Source organism: Schistocerca americana, chromosome 7, assembly GCF_021461395.2.
Source record: "Schistocerca americana isolate TAMUIC-IGC-003095 chromosome 7, iqSchAmer2.1, whole genome shotgun sequence".
Taxonomy (NCBI): Eukaryota; Metazoa; Arthropoda; class Insecta; order Orthoptera; family Acrididae; genus Schistocerca; species Schistocerca americana.
Window position 1 is genome coordinate 562,479,491 of NC_060125.1, and position 24,298 is coordinate 562,503,788.

The window sequence follows — 24,298 nt, forward strand, 5'->3', positions numbered from 1 at the left end:
TACCAATATTCGTAACTCATAGTTATTGGATAGTGAAATTGAATTTTGAGTTCGTACTTCCTCAAATCTGATGTTCGTGTACCATTAAAAATACTACCGAAATTTGAAACACCGAAATTGGAAAGAGAATAACACCGAAATTGAACAGAACTATAACACAGAAACTGGAAATAATTACACCGAAATTAGAAGAAATAACACCGAAATTAGAAAAAAAAAACCACCGAATTTGCCAAAAAAGAGACCGAATTTGGCAAAAAATTAGACTAAATTTAGTAAAAAATAAGAATGAATTTAGCAAAAAATTAGCACCGAATATGCCAAAAAATAACGAATCTGGCAAAAACAGCGAGTCTGGGAAAAACAGTGTCACCGAATCTAGTAAAGACAACATCGAAGCTGGCCAAAAAAGTCACCTGGTTTGGCCAAAAATAATTCTGGATTTTTTCAAAAATAAATCGTTACTGCCAAAAAATAACAGCAATGTTACCAAAAAACAACACAGATATTGGCAGAAAAATAACACCAATTTGAGCCTAGAATAATTTTTTTCTGCACCTACTTATTTGTTACATTCATTGCCTTTAACTCAAGTGCTCACTAATAATAAATTCCCACATCAGCTACTCCCGTGGATACCCTTCCATTTGTTGTTCAGCCTTACAGGTTCACAACTTCAATTCTTGATCCCGAAAACATACGCGCCGCTTTATAACCTGCCGCCTGTCGCCACAACTACCTAACTGTCGTTTCCTCCGCACTCACCACACCCTTTCAGAGCTAAACCTTCGTCTTTCATTCTAATGGCTAGTGACGTAATTCCCATGGCGTCCGACAAATCGTACGTCAGAATTTCGGTGAATCAAAGTAATTATCAAGTAAAATTTTTTATATGTAAAACTCTGGATTTGTATGTAATCCATCTTTGACAGTTAACGAATCTGAACACTACACAGAAACACGTCTCATTGAAGAAACAATACCGACTAACAGACAGACAACACGAACAGATTCATAAAACTCATAAATGGGGTCTTACTTGGCAAAACACTAAACATTTGAAACTTCCTGGCAGATTAAAACTGTGTGTCGGACCGAGACTCGAACTCGGTTAAGCCATGTCTCCGCGATATCCTTTCATTCAGGAGTGCTAGCTCTGCAAGGTTCGCAGGAGAGCTTCTGTGAAGTTTGGAAAGTAGGAGGCGAGGTACTGGCGGATTTGTAGCAGTGAGGACGGGTCGCGAGTCATGCTTGGGTAGCTCAGCTGGTAGAGCACTTGCCCGCGAAAGGCAAAGTTCCCAACTTCGAGTCTTGGTCCGGCGCACAGCTTTCATCTGCCAGGCAGTTTCACATCAGCGCACACTCCGCTGCAAAGTGAAAATCTCATTCTGCAACTAAACATTTGCTTGAAAAAATATTTTTGTAATACAGTATCAAAATTAACAGTGATCATACTATACACGCCAGCCGGAGTGGCCGAGCGGTTCTAGGCGCTACAGTCTGGAATCGCGCGACCGCTACGGTCGCAGGTTCGAATGCTGCCTCGGGCATGGATGTGTGTGATGTCCTTAGGTTAGTTAGGTTTAAGTAGTTCTAAGTTCTAGGGGGCTTATGATCTCAGAAGTTAAGTCCCATAGTGCTCAGAGCCATTTGAACCATTTTGAACCATACTACACACATTAATGGTGTTCTTCCGGGTGGCCGGCCGAGTTTGAATTTCAGATTTTGCACAAATATTTCGACGACCGACCCAGTCATGTCCAGGCTTTCCTAGTTATTCCACACTGCCGGTAAAATACTGAGGTTTCCATTTCACTCTGTTCACATGCAACAGTGCATACAGAGTACATGAAATGATTGCATTTACAGATCTGTAGCACAAGCGGCTCTGACGTACCAGGTGTCGACCCATGCCGAAACACCCACATCAGTACGTGGTATAGACTGCGCGGGCGGTAATGCGGGGGCTGACTAGTCGATCGTGTAAATGACGAATACTGTCCTGCAATACAGTTCTTCTCGACGAGTTCAAGTAATTCTGAAAAAGTTGTTGGCTGACGTGTCGCACGAGTCACCTCTCGTCCCGTCATATTCCGCAAGTGCTCAACTAGAGACATTTTGCTGGCCAGGGAAATTGCTACACGTCTTTCAGAGCACGCTGAGTTGCACGGGCAGTGTGTGGGCTAGCATTAGCCTGTTGGAACATCACATGACCTTCCTATTGCAAGAACGGCGTAAGAACGAGTCTAACAACATTCTTGACGTACCGAGCGCTGGGTCGCTGGTTAGCGTGCCAAAGGTGAACGAGAGTTGTAGCTTATCGTACCCCATACCATAAGCCCTGAGGCTGCCCTAGTGTGTGTTGGACGACCGTGTTCACGCGTTCTACGTCGTACACGTAAACGACCATCACGTGCAGGCAGGATCTGCTTTCAGCGCTGAAGACCGCGGCGATCGATTCCACCCCCAAAGCGAAGGAACCAGTCGAGCCGTGCTAGTCGATGATGTGGCGTGAGTGGAAGACTTGATAGAGGTGTACGTGCCCGTAGTCCAACTGCTAGCAACCGGTTCGCAACAGGCGGTGTTGACATATCTGGGTTCACAAGCCCTCTTATCTGTGCTGTATTATCTGCCACCGGTGCCCTTATAATAGGACTATTCTCGCGGACGTCTGTGCTGCGTGGGCTTGAAGAACCTCGCCTACGGGCGTGAGAATGTTCACGTGATGACTGATAGCAGCGTCGTTGCACAGCTGACGCATCACGTTAGTTCTCTGAAAAGCCCACTAGGAAGGCCACAATCTGAGCCCTTTCAGAATCGCTCAGTTGGCTGTAGGAAGCAAGAGTGAGTCTCCGTGGCATGACTGCCTGCTCGCTTCACACTGAGCCTTCTGCGTGTGGGCGCTCCCTATTGAAGGGAAGGCACAGATGCTGCTCTGATGGACTACACTATCTATTGGCGAGCGACGTGGAAACCATTATCAGTACATCTGCTATGCCCCAGGTGGCACATGCCGTCATCGGATCAAAATCGATGTCGTTTTTACATGTGAACAACTTTTTGTTTTCCTGCACTGCATTGTATGTCCTCTCCGCCAGGACTCCAGCCTGGAAATCAACTGTAGTTGATCTTGCGCCGCTATACCTCACTAGCTGTAGTGTCTCTTTTTCTTTCGAAGTAGGTGCACGTATACAAAGTACACACTCTGATACGTACAAGTTAAATTAAAGGCAGCGATTCGATTTGCGTCATACGCGTTGGTCGCACTCTCGTGTGACATCTGCACATTGTCGATGGGTCGGGCATACAAAAAAGTCTGTAAATGTCGCCTTAACCAGAAATCGAACGGGTTCACGTCTGGTGAAAGGGAGGGCATGCTTTTGTCCAATAGATTGCTCACGGGTCGTGGTGGTGAGCTACTGTCGCTTAATCCATAAGAAATGGCGTGGTGCACGGTTGAATACAAATCAAAGTCCATTTTCTTTACCACTTGCGCTGGTAATTCATCTCGCACAAATCGGCGATACACAACACCCGTTATGAATCTTTCAGCGAAAATACATTTAGGGAAGCGATTATGTCGTCTCACCTTCATGACTGCTGGAGGATTTGCATCTACCGACACGCATGTACTGTGGTAATTTACCATGCCATCTCTTATGAATCCTGACTTACCTGTAAATACTACACATTACCTGTCACAATCAATGGCCCATACCTCAACAGGTATTAGTTCCACGACATACAATTACAGGAACATATGTTCCAGTTTTGACCAATACCACCTCCTGAAGAATAACGCGACACTTTCTTTTAACCTTACTGTTCAAATGGCTCTGAGCACTATCGGACTTAACATCTGAGGTCATCAGTCCCCTAGAACTTAGAACTACTTAAACCTAACTACCCTAAGGACAGCACACACATCCATGCCCGAGGCAGGATTCGAACCTGCGACCATAGCGGTCGCGCGGTTCCAGACTGAAGCGCCTAGAACCGCTCGGCCACACCGGCCGGCTAACCTTACTGTGTGAAAATACGAAGCTGCAATGCCCATGTTGTTTAGAAGACGGACACTGTGGCGAATGCAGCCGTTTTGAAACACACGAATTGTATTCGCAACTGCGAAAACGAACAGACATCAGCAGTGTACGGCAACGACCATAGTTCAAATGTGTGCCGGACTGGAGCTCGTACATGGGTATCTCACTTTACATGAGCGTCGCCCTGACCGCTTTGGCTACTTGTACACGAATCACGATCAGGGCCAAACTCCCATATGTTGTCGTTCCAGCGTCAAAAACTGTACTCGCACACACGTAATATAATTCCTGTGCCCAGGAGGACATTTTAAGTGAAAGTCGCTGCCTGGTATTGACTAATAAATCCAACATTGCAGTGACTATGATGTTTGGATGAAAGATGCATGAGGGAAATACATAACGTCTGTCCGAGAACAGGTTGTGACGCAGGAACGAAGATTTATGGACGTCTGGGTATGGTCGTGAGTCATGCACAGATAGCCAAGTTCAACTCTCCGTCCGACACAAATTTTCATTGTCGTCATTCCCTTATAGAACAGACGGTTGTTCGTATTCGTAACTGCGAACACATTTCATCTGCAAAAAATGTCTTTTGATGATAACAATATGCCGCGCGGGATTAGCCGAGCGGTCTTGGCGCTGCAGTCATGGACTGTGCGTCTGGTCCCGGCGGAGGTACGAGTCCTCCCTCCGGCATGGGTGTGTGTGTGTGTTTGTCCTTAGGATAATTTAAGTTAAGTAGTGTGTAAGCTTTGTCAAACTCTTCACATCTCCCATTTCATCTTCATCTACAGACAGCATTCCATTAGAACTACTGACAGACTTGAGAGAGCCAGTCCGGACAAAACTCTACCATCTGGTGAGCAAGATGTATGAGACAGGCGAAATACCCTCAAACTTCAAGAAGAATATAATAATTCCAATCCCAAAGAAAGCAGGTGTTGACAGATGCGAAAATTACCGAACTACGAGCTATCAGTTTAATAAGTCAATACTAACGCGAATTCTTTACAGACGAATGGAAAAACTGGTAGAAGCCGATCTTGGGGATGATCAGTTTGGATTCTGTAGAAATACTGGAACACGTGAGGCAATACTGACCCTACGACTTATCTTAGAAGCTAGATTAAGGAAAGGCAAACCTACGTTTCTAGCATTTGTAGACTTAGAGAAAGCTTTTGACAATGTTGATTGGAATACTCTCTTTCAAATTCTGAAGGTGGCAGGGGTAAAATACAGGGAGCGAAAGGCTATTTACAATTTGTACAGAAAGCAGATGGCAGTAATAAGAGTCGAGGGGTATGAAAGGGAAGCAGTGGTTGGGAAGGGAGTGAGACAGGGTTGTAGCCTCTCCCCGATGTTATTCAATCTGTATATTGAGCAAGCAGTAAAGGAAACGAAAGAAAAATTTAAAGTAGGTATTAAAATCCAGGGAGAAGAAATAAAAACTTTGAGGTTCGCCGATGAAATTGTAATTCTGTCAGAGACAGCAAAGGACTTGGAAGAGCAGTTGAACGGAATGGATAGTATCTTGAAGGGAGGATATAAGATGAACATCAACAAAAGCAAAACGAGGATAATGGAATGTAGTCGAATTAAGTTGGGTGACGCTGAGGGTATTAGATTAGGAAATGAGACCCTTAAAGTAGTAAAGGAGTTTTGTTATTTGGGGAGCAAAATAACTGATGAAGGTCGAAGTAGAGAGGATATAAAATGTTGACTGGCAATGGGAAGGAAAGCGTTTCTGAAGAAGAGAAATTTGTTAACATCGAGTATTGATTTAAGTATTAGGAAGTAGTTTCTGAAAGTATTTGTATGGAGTGTAGCCATGTATGGAAGTGAAACGCGGACGATAAATGGTTTGGACAAGAAGAGAATAGAAGCTTTCGAAATGTGGTGCTACAGAAGAATGCTGAAGATTAGATGGGTAGATCACATAACTAATGAGGAGGTATTGAACAGAATTGGGGAGAAGAGGAGTTTGTGGCACAACTTGACTAGAAGAAGGGATCGGTTGGTAGGACATGTTCTGAGGCATCAAGGGATCACCTATTTAGTATTGTAGGGTAGCGTGGAGGGTAAAAATTGCAGAGGAGACCAAGAGATGAATACACTAAGCAGATTCAGAAGGATGTAGGCTGCAGTAGGTACTGGGAGATGAAGAAGCTTGCACAGGATAGAGTAGTATCAAACCAGTCTCAGGACTGAAGACTACAACAACAACAACAGTGTGTAAGCTTAGGGACTGATAACCTTAGCAGTTAAGCCCCGTAAGATTTCACACACATTTGAACATTTCTTTTACGATAACAATACAGGGGCTAAAGCTGGTAATTCATGTACCAGAGGGCTTGTGTTATTGACATCCGTCCGATATTTGCAGCCAAAGAAAATGTGATTTAGGTCGTCCACTTTAGCACAGTCGAAGAGAGAGATGGTACATTGTTGATGTGATTGCAATTTGTTTCAGTGGCCCACGATTAAACGCCATACAGATTTAATGACTAGCAATGCCCTTGCGCTGCTGGAACGGAAAAGTAAATGGTGAGAAACGTGCCGCGGTGGCGTTGAGTGGTGTCCGCAGAGTTACACATGTCGGGGGCTGAGGACAAGTGGGGGCGGACCGAGCGCCGACTGCGGCGGTAATGGGCCGAAAGGCGACCCCTGCCATTAGCGGGCTACTTTGTTCTCCGGCGCTAATGGGGGCGGCAGGTAGGTGCGGGGGCGGCGCCGGGGGCGGCTTTCGCCACAGGGAGAGGGCGCGGGCTCCGAGTCAGCGCTGGCGACCAGACTACATACAGTTCCGAACGGCGACTGCGGTTTCTTCCAGAAGCTGCAGGTGTTCAGACGGTCGAGCACTGACGTAACTACATGCACTGGGGCCTTGGGGGCCTTACACCTGCCCCTCCGTGGCAGTCAGTTACCTCATTCTCAATTCACCAAAATGTCACCCACACCTCACATCTCACAACCAGCCCCACCGCCCACATCTTTCCCTCTTTTAAAGTTTTTATTGATTTGTTGGGGAAAATACACTCGTTGCCCTATACTTCACAGATGTGAGGCGTTCAAGAAGAAATACGACACTTTCTTTTTGAAAGCAGGTTTGTTTTGTTCAGGATGCCGACACACCGTATTACTGGCTGCAAGACCCTATTTTTTAGCATAATCTCCGATGTGACGGCCTTACGCCAACTTACGGGCAGGGCTTGTATGCCCCCAAGCTATCGATGGACGTCGGAGGCAACGTCTTGCTGCATCAATAACCTCTCCATGGTTCAAATGGCTCTGAGCTCCATGGGACTCAACATCTGAGGTCATAGTCCCCTAGAACTTAGAACTACTTAAACCTAACTAACCTAAGGACATCACAAACATCCATGCCCGAGGCAGGATTCGAACCTGCGACCGTAGTGGTCTTTCGGTTCCAGACTGCAGCGCCTTTAACCGCACGGCCACTTCGGCCGGCCCGTACGTTCTAACATTGCAGGAGTAACAGCTATACAGGGTGTTACAAAAAGGTACGGCCAAACTTTCAGGAAACATTCCTCACACACTAAGAAAGAAAACATGTTATGTGGACATGTGTCCGGAAACACTTACTTTCCATGTAATTATAACTTCAAATCACATTAATCATGGAATGGAAACACACAGCAACAGAACGTACCAGCGTGACTTCAAACACTTTGTTACAGGAAATGTTCAAAATGTCCTCCGTTAGCGAGGATACATGCATCCACCCTCCGTCGCATGGAATCCCTGATGCGCTGATGCAGCCCTGGAGAATGGCGTATTGTATCACAGCCGTCCGCAATACGAGCACGAAGAGTCTCTACATTTGGTACCGGGGTTGCGTAGATAAGAGCTTTCAAATGCTCCCATAAATGAAAGTCAAGAGGGTTAAGGTCAGGAGAGCGTGGAGGCCATGGAATTGGTCCGCCTCTACCAATCCACCGGTCACCGAATCTGTTGTTGAGAAGCGTACGAACACTTCGACTGAAACGTGCAGGAGCTCCATCGTGCATGAACCACATGTTGTGTCGTACTTGTAAAGGCACATGTTCTAGCAGCACAGGTAGAGTATCCCGTATGAAATCATGATAACGTCCTCCACTGAGCGTAGGCGGAAGAACGTGGGGCGCAATCAAGACATCACCAACAATGCCTGCACAAACGTTCACAGAAAATCTGGGTTGATGACGTGATTGCACAATTGCGTGCGGATTCTCGTCAGCCCACACATGTTGATTGTGAAAATTTACAATTTGATCACGTTGGAATGAAGCCTCATCCGTAAAGAGAACATTTGCACTGAAATGAAGATTGACACATTGTTGGATGAGCCATTCGCAGAAGTGTACCCGTGGAGGCCAATCAGCTGCTGATAGTGCCTGCACACGCTGTACATGGTACGGAAACAACTGGTTCTCCCGTAGCACTCTCCATACAGTGACGTGGTCAACGTTACCTTGTACAGCAGCAACTTTTCTGACGCTGACATTAGGGTTATCGTCAACTGCACGAAGAATTGCCTCGTCCATTGCAGGTGTCCTCGTCGTTCTAGGTCTTCCCCAGTCGTGAGTCATAGGCTGGAATGTTCCGTGCTCTGTAAGACGCCGACCAATTGCTTCGAACGCCTTCCTGTCGGGACACCTTCGTTCTGGAAATCTGTCGCGATACAAACGTACCGCGCCACGGCTATTGCCCCGTGCTAATCCATACATCAAATGGGCATCTGCCAACTCCGCATTTCTAAACACTGCACTGACTGCAAAACCACGTTCGTGATGAACACTAACCTGTTGATGGTACGTACTGATGTGCTTGATGCTAGTACTGTAGAGCAATGAGTCGCATGTCAACACAAGCACCGAAGTCAACATTACCTTCCTTCAATTGGGCCAACTGGCGGTGAATCGAGGAAGTACAGTACATACTGACGAAACTAAAATGAGCTCTAACATGGAAATTAAGCGTTTCCGGACACATGTCCACATAACATCTTTTATTTATTTGTGTGTGAGGAATGTTTCCTGAAAGTTTGGCCGTACCTTTTTGTAACACCCTGTATACGGCCTGCCGGCACGCGGCAGATGGGGCAGGTTTGCACAACCTTGTAGCGATGATGACAGGCACATCACCTAGCGACTCGCCGTGCTTTTGTTCACTGACCGGTTTCCGAAGACCTATGAATATCTGTGATGCTCTGGTTTACCACCAGAACAAACTCAATGACGGCTCTCTACTGGTAACGGACCTCCGTTACAGACGCCATTTTGATGGCTTCGCGTAGCACCGCCACCTGTCGGAACTTCGTGAAACTATACGGGTTGAAATGGGAGTATTCCACGATCTCCCACAACAAATTCTGCATTTCGTCAAACGAAATTGGCAGAGAAAAAAAAATGTGTTGCGCTACTTCACGAACACCCGTCGTAAGTTAGCAGTTTCTCAAAAGATCCTTTGATGCTACTTTTAACAGTGCTGTTCCTAAGAAGTCATATGCATCTGCAACGACCTTACTTTCAGATAGTACGACCCTTTCATAGCTTATTGCATTTAGTATGACCCTTTCATAGCCTACTGCTTTTTTTCTAATACTTTCCACTGAATTACTAAAAGAGTAATAAAGTTTTAGGATTTAGTTTTCTTTTAAGTTCATCATATTTCTTACTCTGAAAGGGTAAAAAAAACTCTTGTGTCTTTTTACAACTTCTTCCTTCACCTCATTCATCACGTTTCCTACAGGTAAGAATAATGTTTATGAAAGTCGTAAGAACTCCGTCGAATGTTTGCTGTAAGTGCATAGATGACGTCGTACAGCGCATGTCAACATGTTAGGTGTAATGCTTTAGCATTAGTTTGAAAGTACTCGTAGAACAATTTTCGAATTCTGTCATCGTATCTTGCTCTGTCGAAGCAAGTTGTACATACTTTTTTCAGAATATCCATTATCCATTATGAATGACGAACTGCAACTGTGATTTAAATTGTCGAGGTTTTTTTTTATCAAAACAGGGCCCAGCGATACCGGTATTAGTACATAATTGCTACAGTGACCACTTCAACGATCACCTGCCGAGGTAGACGATTCCTATACGTCGGTCAGGGACCTGAAAATGGCTTAGTAAAACGCTAAAACTGGTTTCCAAATAAAATAAGCTTGAAAATTGACGGCTGAAAGGTGTTTAATTTGGCATCCTCTAACGAACAGCCGATTCCCGCAACCATCGCTATAAAAGATGGGCATACAGAGAAGTAATATCTTGTTCGACTCTTGCTGAAACTACTCTCACGAAGTTTCCGTAGTAAACCTCTGCGTGATGCACAACGCCTCTCTTGTAATGTCTCCCAATGGAGTTTGTTGAACGTCTCTGTAACGCTCTTGCGCGGACTAAACGATCGTGTGAGGATCTTCGTTGGATCTTCCCTGTCAGTCCTACCGGATAAAGATCCCAGACGGATGAATAGTACTCAAGAATCGGTTGAGCAAGAGCCTTGGACCTCACTTCGTTCGTGGATGAGCTGTATTTACTTAACATTCTTCCTATCAATCTCAGTTCGGCATTCGTTTTCCTACTCTTTGTTTAATGTTGTCATTCCACTTAAGGTCGCTCTAGATAGTTACTGCCTTTGTGACAGATACGTTTGCAGCAATTTTTCATCACTTGTGCAGTTGTACAGTAGTGGATTTCTTTTCCTATGTATGTGCAATAATTACGTTTATTTACTGTGTGGTCAACTGCGAAAGCCTGCATCACTCATAATCAATCCTCAGTAGGTAATTTTGCAAACTAATAATGTCTTATGGTATTGCTATATTCTTATAGACATCTGTATCATCTGCGAACAGTCTTACAGAGCTTCCGACACTTTCTAGCACATCATTTATGTACATTGTAAACATTATCAGCCGTATCACACTTCCTTGGGATTCACCGGAAATTATCATTACATGTGTCGATTTTGTTCCATTAAGAGCGACGTGTTCCGGTCTTTACGTCAGGAAGTCTCGTATCCATTGGCTAATCTGGTCACATACTCGGCAGGTTCGTATTTTTTTTTTTTTTACTAAATGGCAAGGCGGGAAGATGTCAAAGGCATTTCTGAGGTCAAGTAACACGGCATTATTCCGAATGCGTTGTCTACTGCGGTATGGATCTCATGAAGGAACAGAGGAAGCTGCGTTTCGCAGTATCTCTGTTTGCGGAACCCATGTTGTCTTATATTCCGGAGATTATCGTTCTCCAAAAGCGTCATAATAAGTGAGCAGAAAACATGTACCCTAATTCTACAACATTTTGACGTCAACAATATAGGCCTATAATTATGTGCATCTGTCCCACGACCTTTCTTGAAATTCGGCCGGAGTGGCCGAGCGGTTCTAGGCGCTACAGTCTGGAACCGTGTGACCGCTATGGTCGCAGGTTCGAATCCTGCCTCGGGCATGGAAGTGTGTGATGTCCTTAGGTTAGTTAGGTTTAAGTTGTTATAAGGGACTGCTGACCTCAGAGGTTAAGTCCCATAGTGCTCAGAGCCATTTGAACCATTTTGAACCTGACAACCACAGGAACTCCTGCCCAGCCCTCCATCTACAGTCGGGCCACGACGACCTCTGCAGTAAATGTCCTGTGGAGAATTCCGATATTCCTGTTTAGTTTCCGCATGTTCTTATGAAATTACTGTAGCTAAGGTACCCAGATGCTCAGACCGAGACAGGGTGAGTGCTTTCCAAAGAGGAAGAATCTGAGAGGACTCTAATGGTGGAGTGGGACTGGCTGAGAGCCGGGTCGCTGTACTTACCCGGACGATGTAGCCGCGAGCGTAGTCGTCGAGCGTCCAGCCGAACTGGAGCAGCAGCTGGGCCAGCTGTCGACGGCCGACGCTGGAGAAGAGCCTGTCCAGCAGGATCTTGAGCCGGATGGGCAGCGCCTGGCAGCCGTAGAGCACCAGGGAGGCCGCGTGTTCCACGTCGCTCTGGTGCGGCAGCTGCGGCAGCGCTGTGGGCACACAACAAGGTGGCGCTATGCTCAGCGGCTACTGTGCCGGCGTACAAGTAATGGAGGTGCTCTACCACGAGGATTAGCCATAGCTTCTACATTATTTACAATATAGTTGAATTTTGCCCTAGGGTCTTCAAATGCTGGCAAGGTGTTTCCGTAGCATTTTGCTGATGACCAAATCGTTTTTCCAGAAAATGAGAATGACGTAATCTACTAGGCTAGAAAGGTGCACAACGCATATCATAAATGGGGTTAAGCACTTAGAGAGGAAGAAGTACTCGTTTACCGGAGGACTGAGTCAGGAACAGAAACACTGGGCTAGTAACGTCTGTGGACTCTTAAAAATTATAGTAATTTCTGACAAAGATGGATCTAGTAAAAGTGAAATTAAGAACTGCATTGGACAAGGTAGACGAGCAAACCGACAATTAAATCGCAGTTTTAAATGAAAAAGGAAGATAAGTATATTTACAATCGTTGTAGCAAATATTGGAATGTATGGCTCAGAAACATCGGAAATAACTCACAGTTCTAAGTGTGACTTCTTGGTAAAGGAGATGGAAACAGGGGGATGGTGCTGCAGGTTGACACTACGTGACAAAATTAAAAATGAATGCGGACAGGGCACAACTGTAATGAATACAGTCGGAGGAAAATTAATGAGATGCCATGGGCATGTGTCCTGTGTGAGTGAGGCCAGGTGACATAGCAAGATGATGTACACATTTCAAATTACAGAAGAAGAAGAAGAAGAGGATGATCGAAACCATTACGCGCAAAGGGAGACAGAAGAGCTACACTATATGATCAGAAGTATCCGCACACCTGGCTGAACATGACTTACATGTTCTTGGCGTCCTCCAACGGTAATGCTCGAATTCATTAAGGTGTTGGCCCACCCTTAGCCTTGCTGACAGCTTGCACTCTCGCAGGCACACGTTCAATCAGGTGCTGGAAGGTTTCTTGGGGAATGCCAGCCCATTCTTCACAGAGTGCTGCACTGAGGAGAGGTATCGAAGTCGGTCCGTGAAGCCTGGCATGAAGTCCGCGTTCCAAATCATCCCTAAGGCGTTCTATAAAATTCAGGTCACGACTCTGTGCAGGTGAGTCCATTACAGGAATGTTATTGTCGTGTAACCATTCCGCGACAGGCTGTGCATTATGAGCAGGTGTTCGATCGTGTTGAAAGAAGCAGTCGCCATACCCTAATTGCTCTTCAACAGTGGGAAGCAAGAAGGTGCTCAAAACATCAACTTAGGCCTGTGCTGCGATAGTGCCACGCAAAACAACAAGGGGCTCAAGCCCCCTCCATGAAACACACGACCACAACATAACACCACAGCCTCCGAATTTTACTGTCGGCACTACACACGCTAGCAGATGACGTTCTCAGGGCATTCGCCATACCCGCACTCTGCCTTCGGATCGCCACATTGTATACTGTGATTCGTCACTCCACGAAACGTTTTTCCACTGTTCAGTAGTGCAATATTTTCGCTCCTTACACCAAGTGAGGTGTCGTTTGGCATTTGCCGGCGTGATGTGTGGCTTATGAGCACCCGCGCGACCATGAAATCAAAATTTTCTCATCGCCTGCCTAAGTGTCATAGTACTTGCAGTGGCTCCTGATGCAGTTTGGAATTCCTGTGTGATGGTCTGGATAGATGTCTGCTTATTACACATTTGGACCCTCTTCAGGTTTCGGCGGTCTCTGTCAGTCAACAGACGATGTCCACTCGTACATTTTTGTGCTGTACAGGTCCCTTCACGTTTCCACTTCACTATCACACCGGAAACTGTGGAACTAGGGATGTTTAGGAGTGTGGAAATATCCCGCACAGACGTATGACACAAGCGACACCCTACAACCTGACCACGTTCGGAGTCCTTGAGTTCTGCGGAGCGCCCCATTCTGCTCTTTCACGATATCTAATGACTACTGAGGTCGCTGATATGGAGTACCTGGCAGCAGGTGGCAGCACAATGCACGTAATATGAAAAACGTATGTTTTTGGCGGTGTCTGGATACTTTTCATCACATAGTGTATATGAGAGCGGAATCTGCAGGAGGCACATTGGAAATATACGACACTCTGGAAGCTAGGATACGAAAAGGAACTATATTGTTTTTAAAATCGCAGTTAAAAATATAAATAAAATATAATAAAACAGGGAATAGTTCGCCTCCACTATGTATGGTCAAGTGCCTCTTATGATCTACTGTGTATGTTGATCAGTTTTCATGGTCATTATTGTTTAAAGTAACACTACGGAGTGTTTTCATGTTATTTTATTTGTTGCATGAACGTCGCAGTGATCTAACGAGCGCTGACAGCTATTTTTTACGCAAAACGGAAAAATCTCTCCTGCTGGAGTCAACTTACACGAGGTCGAGGGTCGTCCATCGCAAGAAAGAGCCTGAAAATGCACAAAACCTCTGCGGCGATTATTTATACAATACGAAAAATGAAAATTGTAAAAGTAATGATTAAATTCCGATGCTGTAATCAGTTCTTGTTCCCGTCACCATGAAGTCAGCTACTACGTTGTTACACCACCTGAGGTTTCCTAGTACGTCACATCGTATTGTACTCTTTGGCGCCCAGTAAACCAACTTAAAGCTGTTATGAAGATAAAAAATAACCAGAGTTATCAATATTTCCTATAATGAAACTTCTGCCACCAATTTTCTGTAAACATAGGTCGGAACGTTTGTCGATCGTTCAATTCCTCGATGATAGAAACCCACTCCTTTGATCACGGAGCCATACGAGACCCGCTGAGTGACCGTCCTCGTCGTTGGAAAATCTCCCCCCCCCCCCCCCCCCCATTGCCCTCATTATGTTCTTTCAAAAAATGGTTCAAATGGCTCTGAGCAATATGGGACTTAACTTCTGACGTCATCAGTCCCCTAGAACTTAGAGCTACTTAAACCTAACTAACCTACGGACATCACACACATCCATGTCCGTGGCAGGATTCGAACCTGCAACCGTAGCGGTCGCGTGGTTGTAGACTGTAGCGCCTAGAACCACTCGTCCATCCCGGCCGGCTATGTTCTTTCAGTCAGCCGGAAAGAAGAAAATGTAATGGAGAAGGATCTGTATTTTCCTGTCAGTATCACTCACATCTGTGTGGCTTTAGTCCATATTTCGCCAGAAAATTACTTTGGGCCTGTATTAAATTACAAAATCTTATATATGGCTGCTATTCGGCAACTCAATAAATCTGAAGGGGCTGAAATAATCAGCCAGGCAGTTGCAAACCAGAGGTTTATTGAGCCCCTGACCTAGGTTTCGAAATTTATACAAATATCTTCTTCACAATGAGTGGGCCCTTAAAATGTTCATAAAGGATTAGAAACCATGAGGTTCATTCAAATGAAACCTGGTCAGTGCGTCTACCTTCGCCTTACACGTAATGTGGCACCAAGTAACTGAGGGTATGCTGGCGCCATCTATTGGCAGAGAGACTGACGCGTGCGCAACGTTTGATTACATAGAGCCAGTGTGGTTTCACGGCGAAGAAAAGGTGGTCACAGAAGTTTGCGTCCATTACCTAATATGCTGGCGAGTAACTAGTAACAACGAGGAGTGATTCGATTTTTGGCAGCGAAGGTAGTTGGAGACCGTAAAATGTATCGACAGATGAAGACTGCGCACGGTAAGTACAGTCTGAGTCGTTAAGGTGTTGTGGAATGGCTCGAGTCACTGGAAGACGATGCTCGTCCTGGACAGGTTCATCGTGTCGTCACACCGGAAACGGTTGCGGAAGTGAATGCTTTAGTCTTGGGCAACCACAGAATCACCGCGGACGAGAACCATCGGTTACTAGCTGTTAGCAACGGACGAACTGGTTCCAGGCCAGGGATGCGACAGCAGTCTACTAGCTTCTTCAAGGATGGAATCGACCGGCTAGTGTCGTAATGGGGTCGGCCGCTGTGGCCGGGCGCCTCTAGGTGCTTCAGTCTGGAACCGCGCTGCTGTTACGGTCGCAGGTTCGAATCTTGCCTCGGGCATGGATGTGTGTGATGTCCTTACGTTAGTTAGGTTTAAGTAGTTCTAAGTCTAGGAGACTGATGACCTCAGATGTTACGTCCCATAGTGCTTCGAGGCATTTGAAACATTTGTCGTAATGGGACAAATATGCCAACAGTTTTGTCGATTATTTTTGAGTGAGTGTACTGTGTATAACAACATATTTTAGTTAATAAAATCGTTACTGTTACTTTATACTAGTGACCGGGTTTCATTTGAATGCCCCTTATATTTTTACATACATGACAATATATTAAAAGAGACCAATATTTGTTATGTAACTGTATTCACCTGCTACACCAAAGGGTGATAAAGTACATTACCTGTACCCGAGCGGCTCCTGTCATACATAAAATTCATATGAAAACCACAAATATCACATATCATGGCTTGAGACAGCACCCAGATTACACTCAGCGCACGTCATAATAAATGCTCACTTGTATACGCTGCGGGCTTTCAAAATAACTACTACGTACCCTCCGATTCGACATTGGACAATTAAAAGTTTTCGCTGGTTTCGTTGTCTACGGGCTGAAATACGTGGTTGCCGCATTACAAGTCAAATACTGCTACGTCTACAGTGCACAATATGAATACACACATGAATCGAATGGTCGCAGGTTTCCATCACTCGGGAACTGCGCATTATGAATGCAACATATAAATTTATAAATGAAAGTTTGCAATTAAATAAAATCTGCAGGTACTATCTTGTTGTTGTTGTTGTGGTCTTCATTCCTGAGACTGGTTTGATGCAGCTCTCCATGCTACTCTATCCTGTGCAAGCTTCTTCATCTACCAGTACCTACTGCAACCTACATCCTTCTCAATCTGCTTAGTGTATTCATCTCTTGGTCTCCCTCTACGATTTTTACCCTCCACTGCTAAATTTGTGATCCCTTGATGCCTGAGAACATGTCCTACCAACCGATCCCTTCTTCCAGTCAAGTTGTGCCACAAACTTCTCCCCAATCCTATTCAATACCTCCTCATTAGTTACGTGATCTACCCATCTAATCTTCAACATTATTCTGTAGCACCACATTTCGAAAGCTTCTATTCTCTTCTTGTCCAAACTATTTATCGTCCATGTTTCACTTCCATACATTACTAAACTCCATACAAATACTTTCAGAAATGACTTCCTGACACTTAAATCTATACTCGATGTTAACAAATTTCCCTTCTTCAGAAACGCTTTCCTTGCCATTGCCAGTCTACATTTTATATCCTCTCTACTGCGACCATCATCAGTTATTTTGCTCCCCAAATAGCAAAACTCCTTTACTACTTTAAGTGTCTCACTTCATAATCTAATTCCCTCACCATCACCCGACTTAATTCGACTACATTCCATTATCCTCGTTTTGTTTTGTTGATGTTCACCTTATATCCTCCTTTCAAGACACTGTCCATTCCGTTCAACTGCTCTTCCAAGTCCTTTGCTGTCTTTGACAGAATTACAATTTTATCGGCGAACCTCAAAGTTTTTATTTCTTCTCCCTGGATTTTAATACCTACTTTAAATTTTTCTTTCGTTTCCTTTACTGCTTGCTGAATATACAGATAGAATAACATCTGGGAGAGGCTACAACCCTGTCTCACTCCCTTCCCAACCACTGCTTCCCTTTCATGTCCCTCGATTCTTATAACTGCCATCTGGTTTCTGTACAAATTGTGAATTGCCTTTCGCTCCCTGTATTTTACCCCTACCACCTTTAGAATTTGAAAGAGTATTCCAGTCAACATTGTCAAAAGCATTCTCCAAGTCTACAAATGCTTGAAATGTAGGTTTGCCTTTCCTTAATCGTTCTTCTAAGATAAGTCGTAAGGTCAGTATTGCCTCACGTGTTCCAACATTTTTGCGGAATCCAATCTGACCTTCGCCGAGGTCGACTTCTACCAGTTTTTCCATTCGTCTGTAAAGAATTCGCGTTAGAATTTTGCAGCTGTGACTTATTAAACTGATAGTTCGACAATTTTTACATCTGTCAACACCTGCTTTCTTTGGGATTGGAATTATTATATTCTTCTTGAAGTCTGAGGGTATTTCGCCTGTCTCGTACATTTTGCTCACCAAATGGTAGAGTTTTGTCAGGACTGGCTCTCCCAAGGCCGTCAGTAGTTCTAATGGAATGTTGTCTACTCCCGGGGACTAGTTTCGACTCAGGTCTTTCAGTGCTCTGTCAAACTCTTCACACAGGTTCGTATCTGCCATTTGGTACTATCTTAAGGACTTAAAATTATGAGTACGATAGCAGAAGTACTTTTGAGCTTGCGGTGTATTTCTGCAAAACACTTATTGGTGTGGATGGTCCAGCAGTCAAATAAAATATAAGTCGAATTACAAGGAAACAATAAATTCCTCCAGGACATAATTAATTATGAACAACAACACAGCTCGCGAGGTATTCACTTCTGTACGATTACTACGACTTCACTGCAGAAGCCACGGAAATCACACAAGAACATAGGACGGCACTCCTAAATATTTCTATCTCTCGCGACCAGGTGCAAACTGCTCCACTGTCCAAGTCTTTCCGCCGACTGGGCGTTGCTCCCATCCAGTCCCCCCATTCACGAGCGCTGTGACTGGCTAGAGCGCCCGCGCCAACGCACCCACACACATATTTAAGCACATACGAAATACTGGAGTTACAATTAAATAACTGAAATTAAATAAATATTCCTACGGCTGGACCATAAACACGCTTATTAAATACGTAAACAATGAAATAAACATATACCAAAAGAAAAGAACCAAAAGAAAAGAACCAAAAGGTAGGCCAGGAGCCTAATGTCTCTGTGCTTTCTAAAACACAGAAAATAATTGACCAGCTTCTTCATGAATAGCATATATCGGATATTAACAAAGACATAGATAAATCAATATACAGGGTGTTACAAAAAAGTACGGCCAAACTTTCAGAAAACATTCCTCACATACAAAGAGAGAAAATATGTTATGTGTACGTGTGTCCGGAAACGCTTACTTTCCATGTTAGAGCTCATTTTATTACTTCTCTTCAAATCACATTAATCATGCAATGGAAACACACAGCAACAGAACGTACCAGCGTGACTTCAAACACTTTGTTACAGGAAATGTTCAAAATGACCTCCGTTAGTGAGGATAAATGCATCCACCCTCCATCGCATGGAATCCCTGATGCGCTGATGCAGCCCTGGAGAATGGCGTATTGTATCACAGCCGTCCACAATACGAGCCCGAAGAGTCTCTATATTTGGTACCGGGGTAGCGTAGACAAGAGCTTTCAAATGCTCCCATAAATGAAAGTCAAGAGGATTGAGGTCAGGAGAGCGTGGAGGCCATGAAATTGGTCCGCCTCTACCAATCCAATGGTCACTGAATCTGTTGTTGAGATGCGTAGGACCACTTCGACTGAAATGTGCAGGAGCTCCATCGTGCATGAACCACATGTTGTGTCGTACTTGTAAAGGCACATGTTCTAGCAGCACATGATAACGTGCTCCATTGAGCGTAAGTGGAAGAAACTAAAATGAGCTCTAACATGGAAATTAAGCGTTTCCGGACACATGTCCACATAACATTTTTTCTCTATTTGTGTGTGAGGAATGTTTCCTGGAAGTTTGGCCGTACCTTTCTGTAACCCCCTGTATTTATAAGTATGCTGCTACCGTTTTCTTCGTTTAACTGTGGAGTACTTATGGCCTGACGCGATCGATAGTAATCGGCCACTTTGACCTCCAGTAGCTCATGTACTATTTAAGTTACATGTCTGTAATTCATACCAATTTCGGCTTACACTAAGAGCTTTCTACAGACACGGCGATCGACAAAATCGGATTAAGAGTTTAAATTTTGGAAATTCGTCGCTGGGTGTTACTTGTATAATTTACCGTCAGATACTAATCTTTAAACTACTAAAGTTATTGACAATCTGATTACACCATCAGAATCGTCGTGCAAATAATAGCAATGTTGAAACTTCCTGGCAGATCAAAACTGTGTGCCGGATCGAGTCTCGAACTCGGGATCTTTGCCTTTCGCGGGCAAGTGCTCTACCAGGAGAGCTTCTGTAAAGTACAGCTGTGAGGACGGGGCGTGAGTCGTGCTTGGGTAGCTCAGATGGTAGAGCACTTGCCCGCGAAAGGCAAAGGTCCCGAGTTCGAGTCTCGGTCCGGCACACAGTTTTAATCTGCCAGGAAGTTTCATGTCAGCGCACACTCCGCTGCAGAGTGAAAATCTCATTCTGGAAATAGTAATGCTCATTGACTGGCGACTCCATGGAGTGTTCTGTGCACCACGACCAGATAATGGATATAAATGGAAGGAGAAACAGCATTGGTCGTATTTGTTTCCTTTATTATCTTCAAAATCGATTTTCGGTCACTTAGTGACCACCCTCAGTGCCATAATATACAATTAAAATTGGTAGGCACTGATAGGCTCTAAGCTTGTTGATACCGGTGCCTACCAATTTTAATTGTATATTACAGCACTGAGGATGGTCACTAAGTGACCGAAAATCGATTTTGCGGATAATAAAACAAACAAATATGAGAAATGCTGTTTCTCCTTCCAATTATAGTAATGTTCATGTTTCTTTTTGAGGTATCATGATTCATCTGGCTACTATTAGTTTCTATACGAACTGTGAAATGTCCGCTAATACGGTTCACAAAGTCCGCCATCTTTGGCACTCCCGGCACAGACGTCTCCTTCGACACAAAGCGCCGTCCTCGTCTCGGTGTCAACATGGAATTCCCAGCCACGCGGCCGATGGACCTCCTGCTCCGACCACCCATCCCGTCCGGGTAACGTTTAGCACCACGTGGTCACCCAGCCGAGCGGCCCGCGCGGCCACAGCTCCCTCTACATCTACATCTACATGACTACTCTGCAATTCACATTTAAGTGCTTGGCAGAGGGTTCATCGAACCACAATCATACTATCTCCCTACCATTCCACTCCCGAACAGCGCGCGGGAAGAACGAACAGCCGGCCGCGGCGGCCGTGTGGTTCTAGGCGCTGCAGTCCGGAACCGCGGGACTGCTACGGTCGCAAGTTCGAATCCTGCCTCAGGCATGGATGTGTGTGATGTCCTTAGGTTAGTTAGGTTTAAGCAGTTCTAAGTTCTAGGGGACTGATGACCTAAGATGTTAAGTCCCATAGTGCGCAGAGCCATTTTGAATTTTGAAAAACGAACACCTAAATCTTTCTGTTCGAGCTCTGATTTCTCTTATTTTATTTTGATGATCATTCCTACCTATGTAGGTTGGGCTCAACAAAATATTTACGCATTCCGAAGAGAATGTTGGTGAATGAAATTTCGTAAATAGATCTCGCCGCAACGAAAAATGTCTTTGCTTTAATGACTTCCATCGCAACTCGCGTATCATATCTGCCAGACTCTCTCCCATATTACGTGATAATACAACACGAGCTGCCCTTTTTTGCACCCTTTCCATGTACTCCGTCAATCCCACCTGGTAAGGATCCCACACCGCGCAGCAATATTCTAACAGAAGACGAACGAGTGTAGTGTAAGCTGTCTCTTTGTGGACTTGTTGCATCTTCTAAGTGTCCTGCCAATGAAACACAACCTTTGGCTCGCCTTCCCCACAATATTATCTATGTGGTCTTTCCAACTGAAGTTGTTCCTAATTTTAACACCCAGGTACTTAGTTGAATTGACAGCCTTGAGAATTGTACTATTTATCGAGTAATCGAATGCCAAAGGATTTCTTTTGGAACTCATGTGGATCACTTCACACTTTTCGTTATTTAGCGCCAACTGCCACCTGCGACACAATACAGCAATCTTTTCTAAATCGCTTTGCAACTGATACTGGTCTTCGGATGACCTTACTAGACGGTAAATTACAGCATCCTCTGCGAACAACCTAAGAGAACTGCTCAGATTGTCACCCAGGTCATTTATATAGATTAGGAACAGCAGAGGTCCCAGGACGCTTCCCTGGGGAACACCTTATATCACTTCAGTTTTACTCGATGATTTGACGTCTATTACTACGAACTGCGACCTTCCTGAGAGGAAATCACGAATCCAGTCGCACAACTGAGACGATACCCCATTACCTCACAACGCCCACTGGTAAAGTCTCTTGTCTGCATAAAACTATATCAGCTGTCCAAAGAACAAAATATTTGCATAACGTAAGTATTCACCATGCCAGAGACAAAGGCCAACTGTTCGAAGGTACAGGCTCAAGCAATAAGTAAAAATTGGGATGGAGAGGCCGCTAAATACATGTGCGCCTCGCTTGTGTTAAGTAACAGCATTTTAAATTTAAGTAAGAATGAACTTTTCTTCTACAAGTCCACTAATAATGCAATAAACTTTCAGGTACTCATTATGTATAAAGTCTCTAATATATTTGCTCACAGGGTAATACTGTATGTAAATTCCACGTGCAGAATCTACAGTTCTACTTACAAAGTACCACTGTTACAAATACATGGAGAAAGAAGTGCAAATTAAGGCGGTTTGCCCAGGATAATCGTACTGACCGTCGTGTTTCAACTTTGGAGTACGTTTCCAGTTGTCACGTTGTTTCACTCCCACGCCGTAATCTCCACCTCTTATCCATACCACAGCAGAGCTGCGTCTCCAGCACACGCGGAACGTGTACTCTTTTACATCTACATCTACATTTATACTCCGCAAGCTACCCAGCGGTGTGTGGCGGAGGGCACTTCACGTGCCACTGTCATTACCTCCCTTTCCTGTTCTGGTCGCGTATGGTTCGCGGGAAGAACGACTGCTGGAAAGCCTCCGTGCGCGCTCAAATCTCTCTAATTTTACATTCGTGTTCTCCTCGGGAGGTATAAGTAGGGGGAAGCATTATATTCGATACCTCATCCAGAAACGCACCCTCTCGAAGCCTGGACAGAAAGCTACACCGCGATGCAGAGCGCCTCTCTTACCGAGTCTGCCACTTGAGTTTGCTAAACATCTCCGTAAAGCTATCACGCTTACCAAATAACACTCTGACGAAACGCGCCGCTCTTCTTTGGATCTTCTCTATCTCCTCTGTCAACCCGACCTGGTACGGATCCCACACTGATGAGCAATACTCAAGTATAGGTCGAACGAGTATTTTGTAAGCCACCTCCTTTGTTGATGCACTACATTTTCTAAGGACTCTCTCAATGAATTTCAACCTGGCATCTGCCTTACCAACAATTAATTTTATATGATCGTTCCACTTCAAATCGTTCCGCACGCATACTCCGAGATATTTTACAGAAGTAACTGCTACCAGTGTTTGTTCCGTTATCATATAATCATACAATAAAGGGTCCTTCTTTCTATGTATTCGCAATACATTACATTTGTCTATGTTAAGGGTCAGTTGCCACTCCCTGTACCAAGTGCCTATCCGCTGCAGATCTTCCTGCATTTCGCTGCAGTTTTCTAATGCTGCAACTTCTCTGTATACTACAGCATCATCCGCGAAAAGCCGCATGGAACTTCAGACACTATCTACTATCTACTTTTCTGACAATGTGCCATTCTTTTCCCCTACTTCTTAACTGAGGAAGTTACGATCAACTGACCACATGTCCTCAAAGAAATATTTATACTTTGAGCAGTAAAGTTATAAGAAATAATATCCCTGGTTTTAAAACTGGTAAAGTATTTCATGTTTCATTAAAAAACAGTTGAGCTATTAAATGAACGTGAATGGAAGCTGTTTAGCTCCAATTGACTGAGAATAATCGCGAAGTACGTTACTGTAGAAAATGTTTGACTTCGTATTTGAGTGCTAACGCACGAACCAGAGATTCAGTGAATCCAGTGGAGGCAAAGGTATGTTAGAGTCGAAGGTAATGAGCCACGAAACTCCCACAGCATTCTGCAACTTGCTACTAAAGTGCCGCCAAGCGGAAGGCACGAACAGACACACTGCCATACGTTTGTGTATTAATGGAGTGGAGCAGCAAATTCAAGATGCAAATGAGGTCGTACTTCTGAGTTTATTGAGATTCTCATCCCTGCCTGTCGCTCTGTCGTATCACCTGGCGCAATATGGAGTGGTTGGTACTTCATGCAGCTGTATCGCACGATACCGGGGAGCGTAATTTCAAGTCATCTGATCAGCCATTATGTGTGTGTGTGTGTGTGTGTGTGTGTGTGTGTGTGTCAGAGAGAGAGAGAGAGAGAGAGACATTCCTCTGAAGTCGACAGGTTCGGCCTG

At 44.6% G+C, this 24,298-nt stretch overlaps 1 protein-coding gene across 1 annotated transcript in view; it reads right to left on the bottom strand.

The window, feature by feature from the left end:
• Positions 1-24,298, bottom strand: part of LOC124623089 (zinc finger protein basonuclin-2-like) — a 172,638-nt gene that overhangs the window by 30,318 nt on the left and 118,022 nt on the right. The window contains exon 4 of the mRNA XM_047148881.1: positions 11,850-12,046. Within this exon, the coding sequence (XP_047004837.1) occupies positions 11,850-12,046 (197 nt within the window). The remainder of the gene's footprint in view (positions 1-11,849; positions 12,047-24,298) is intronic.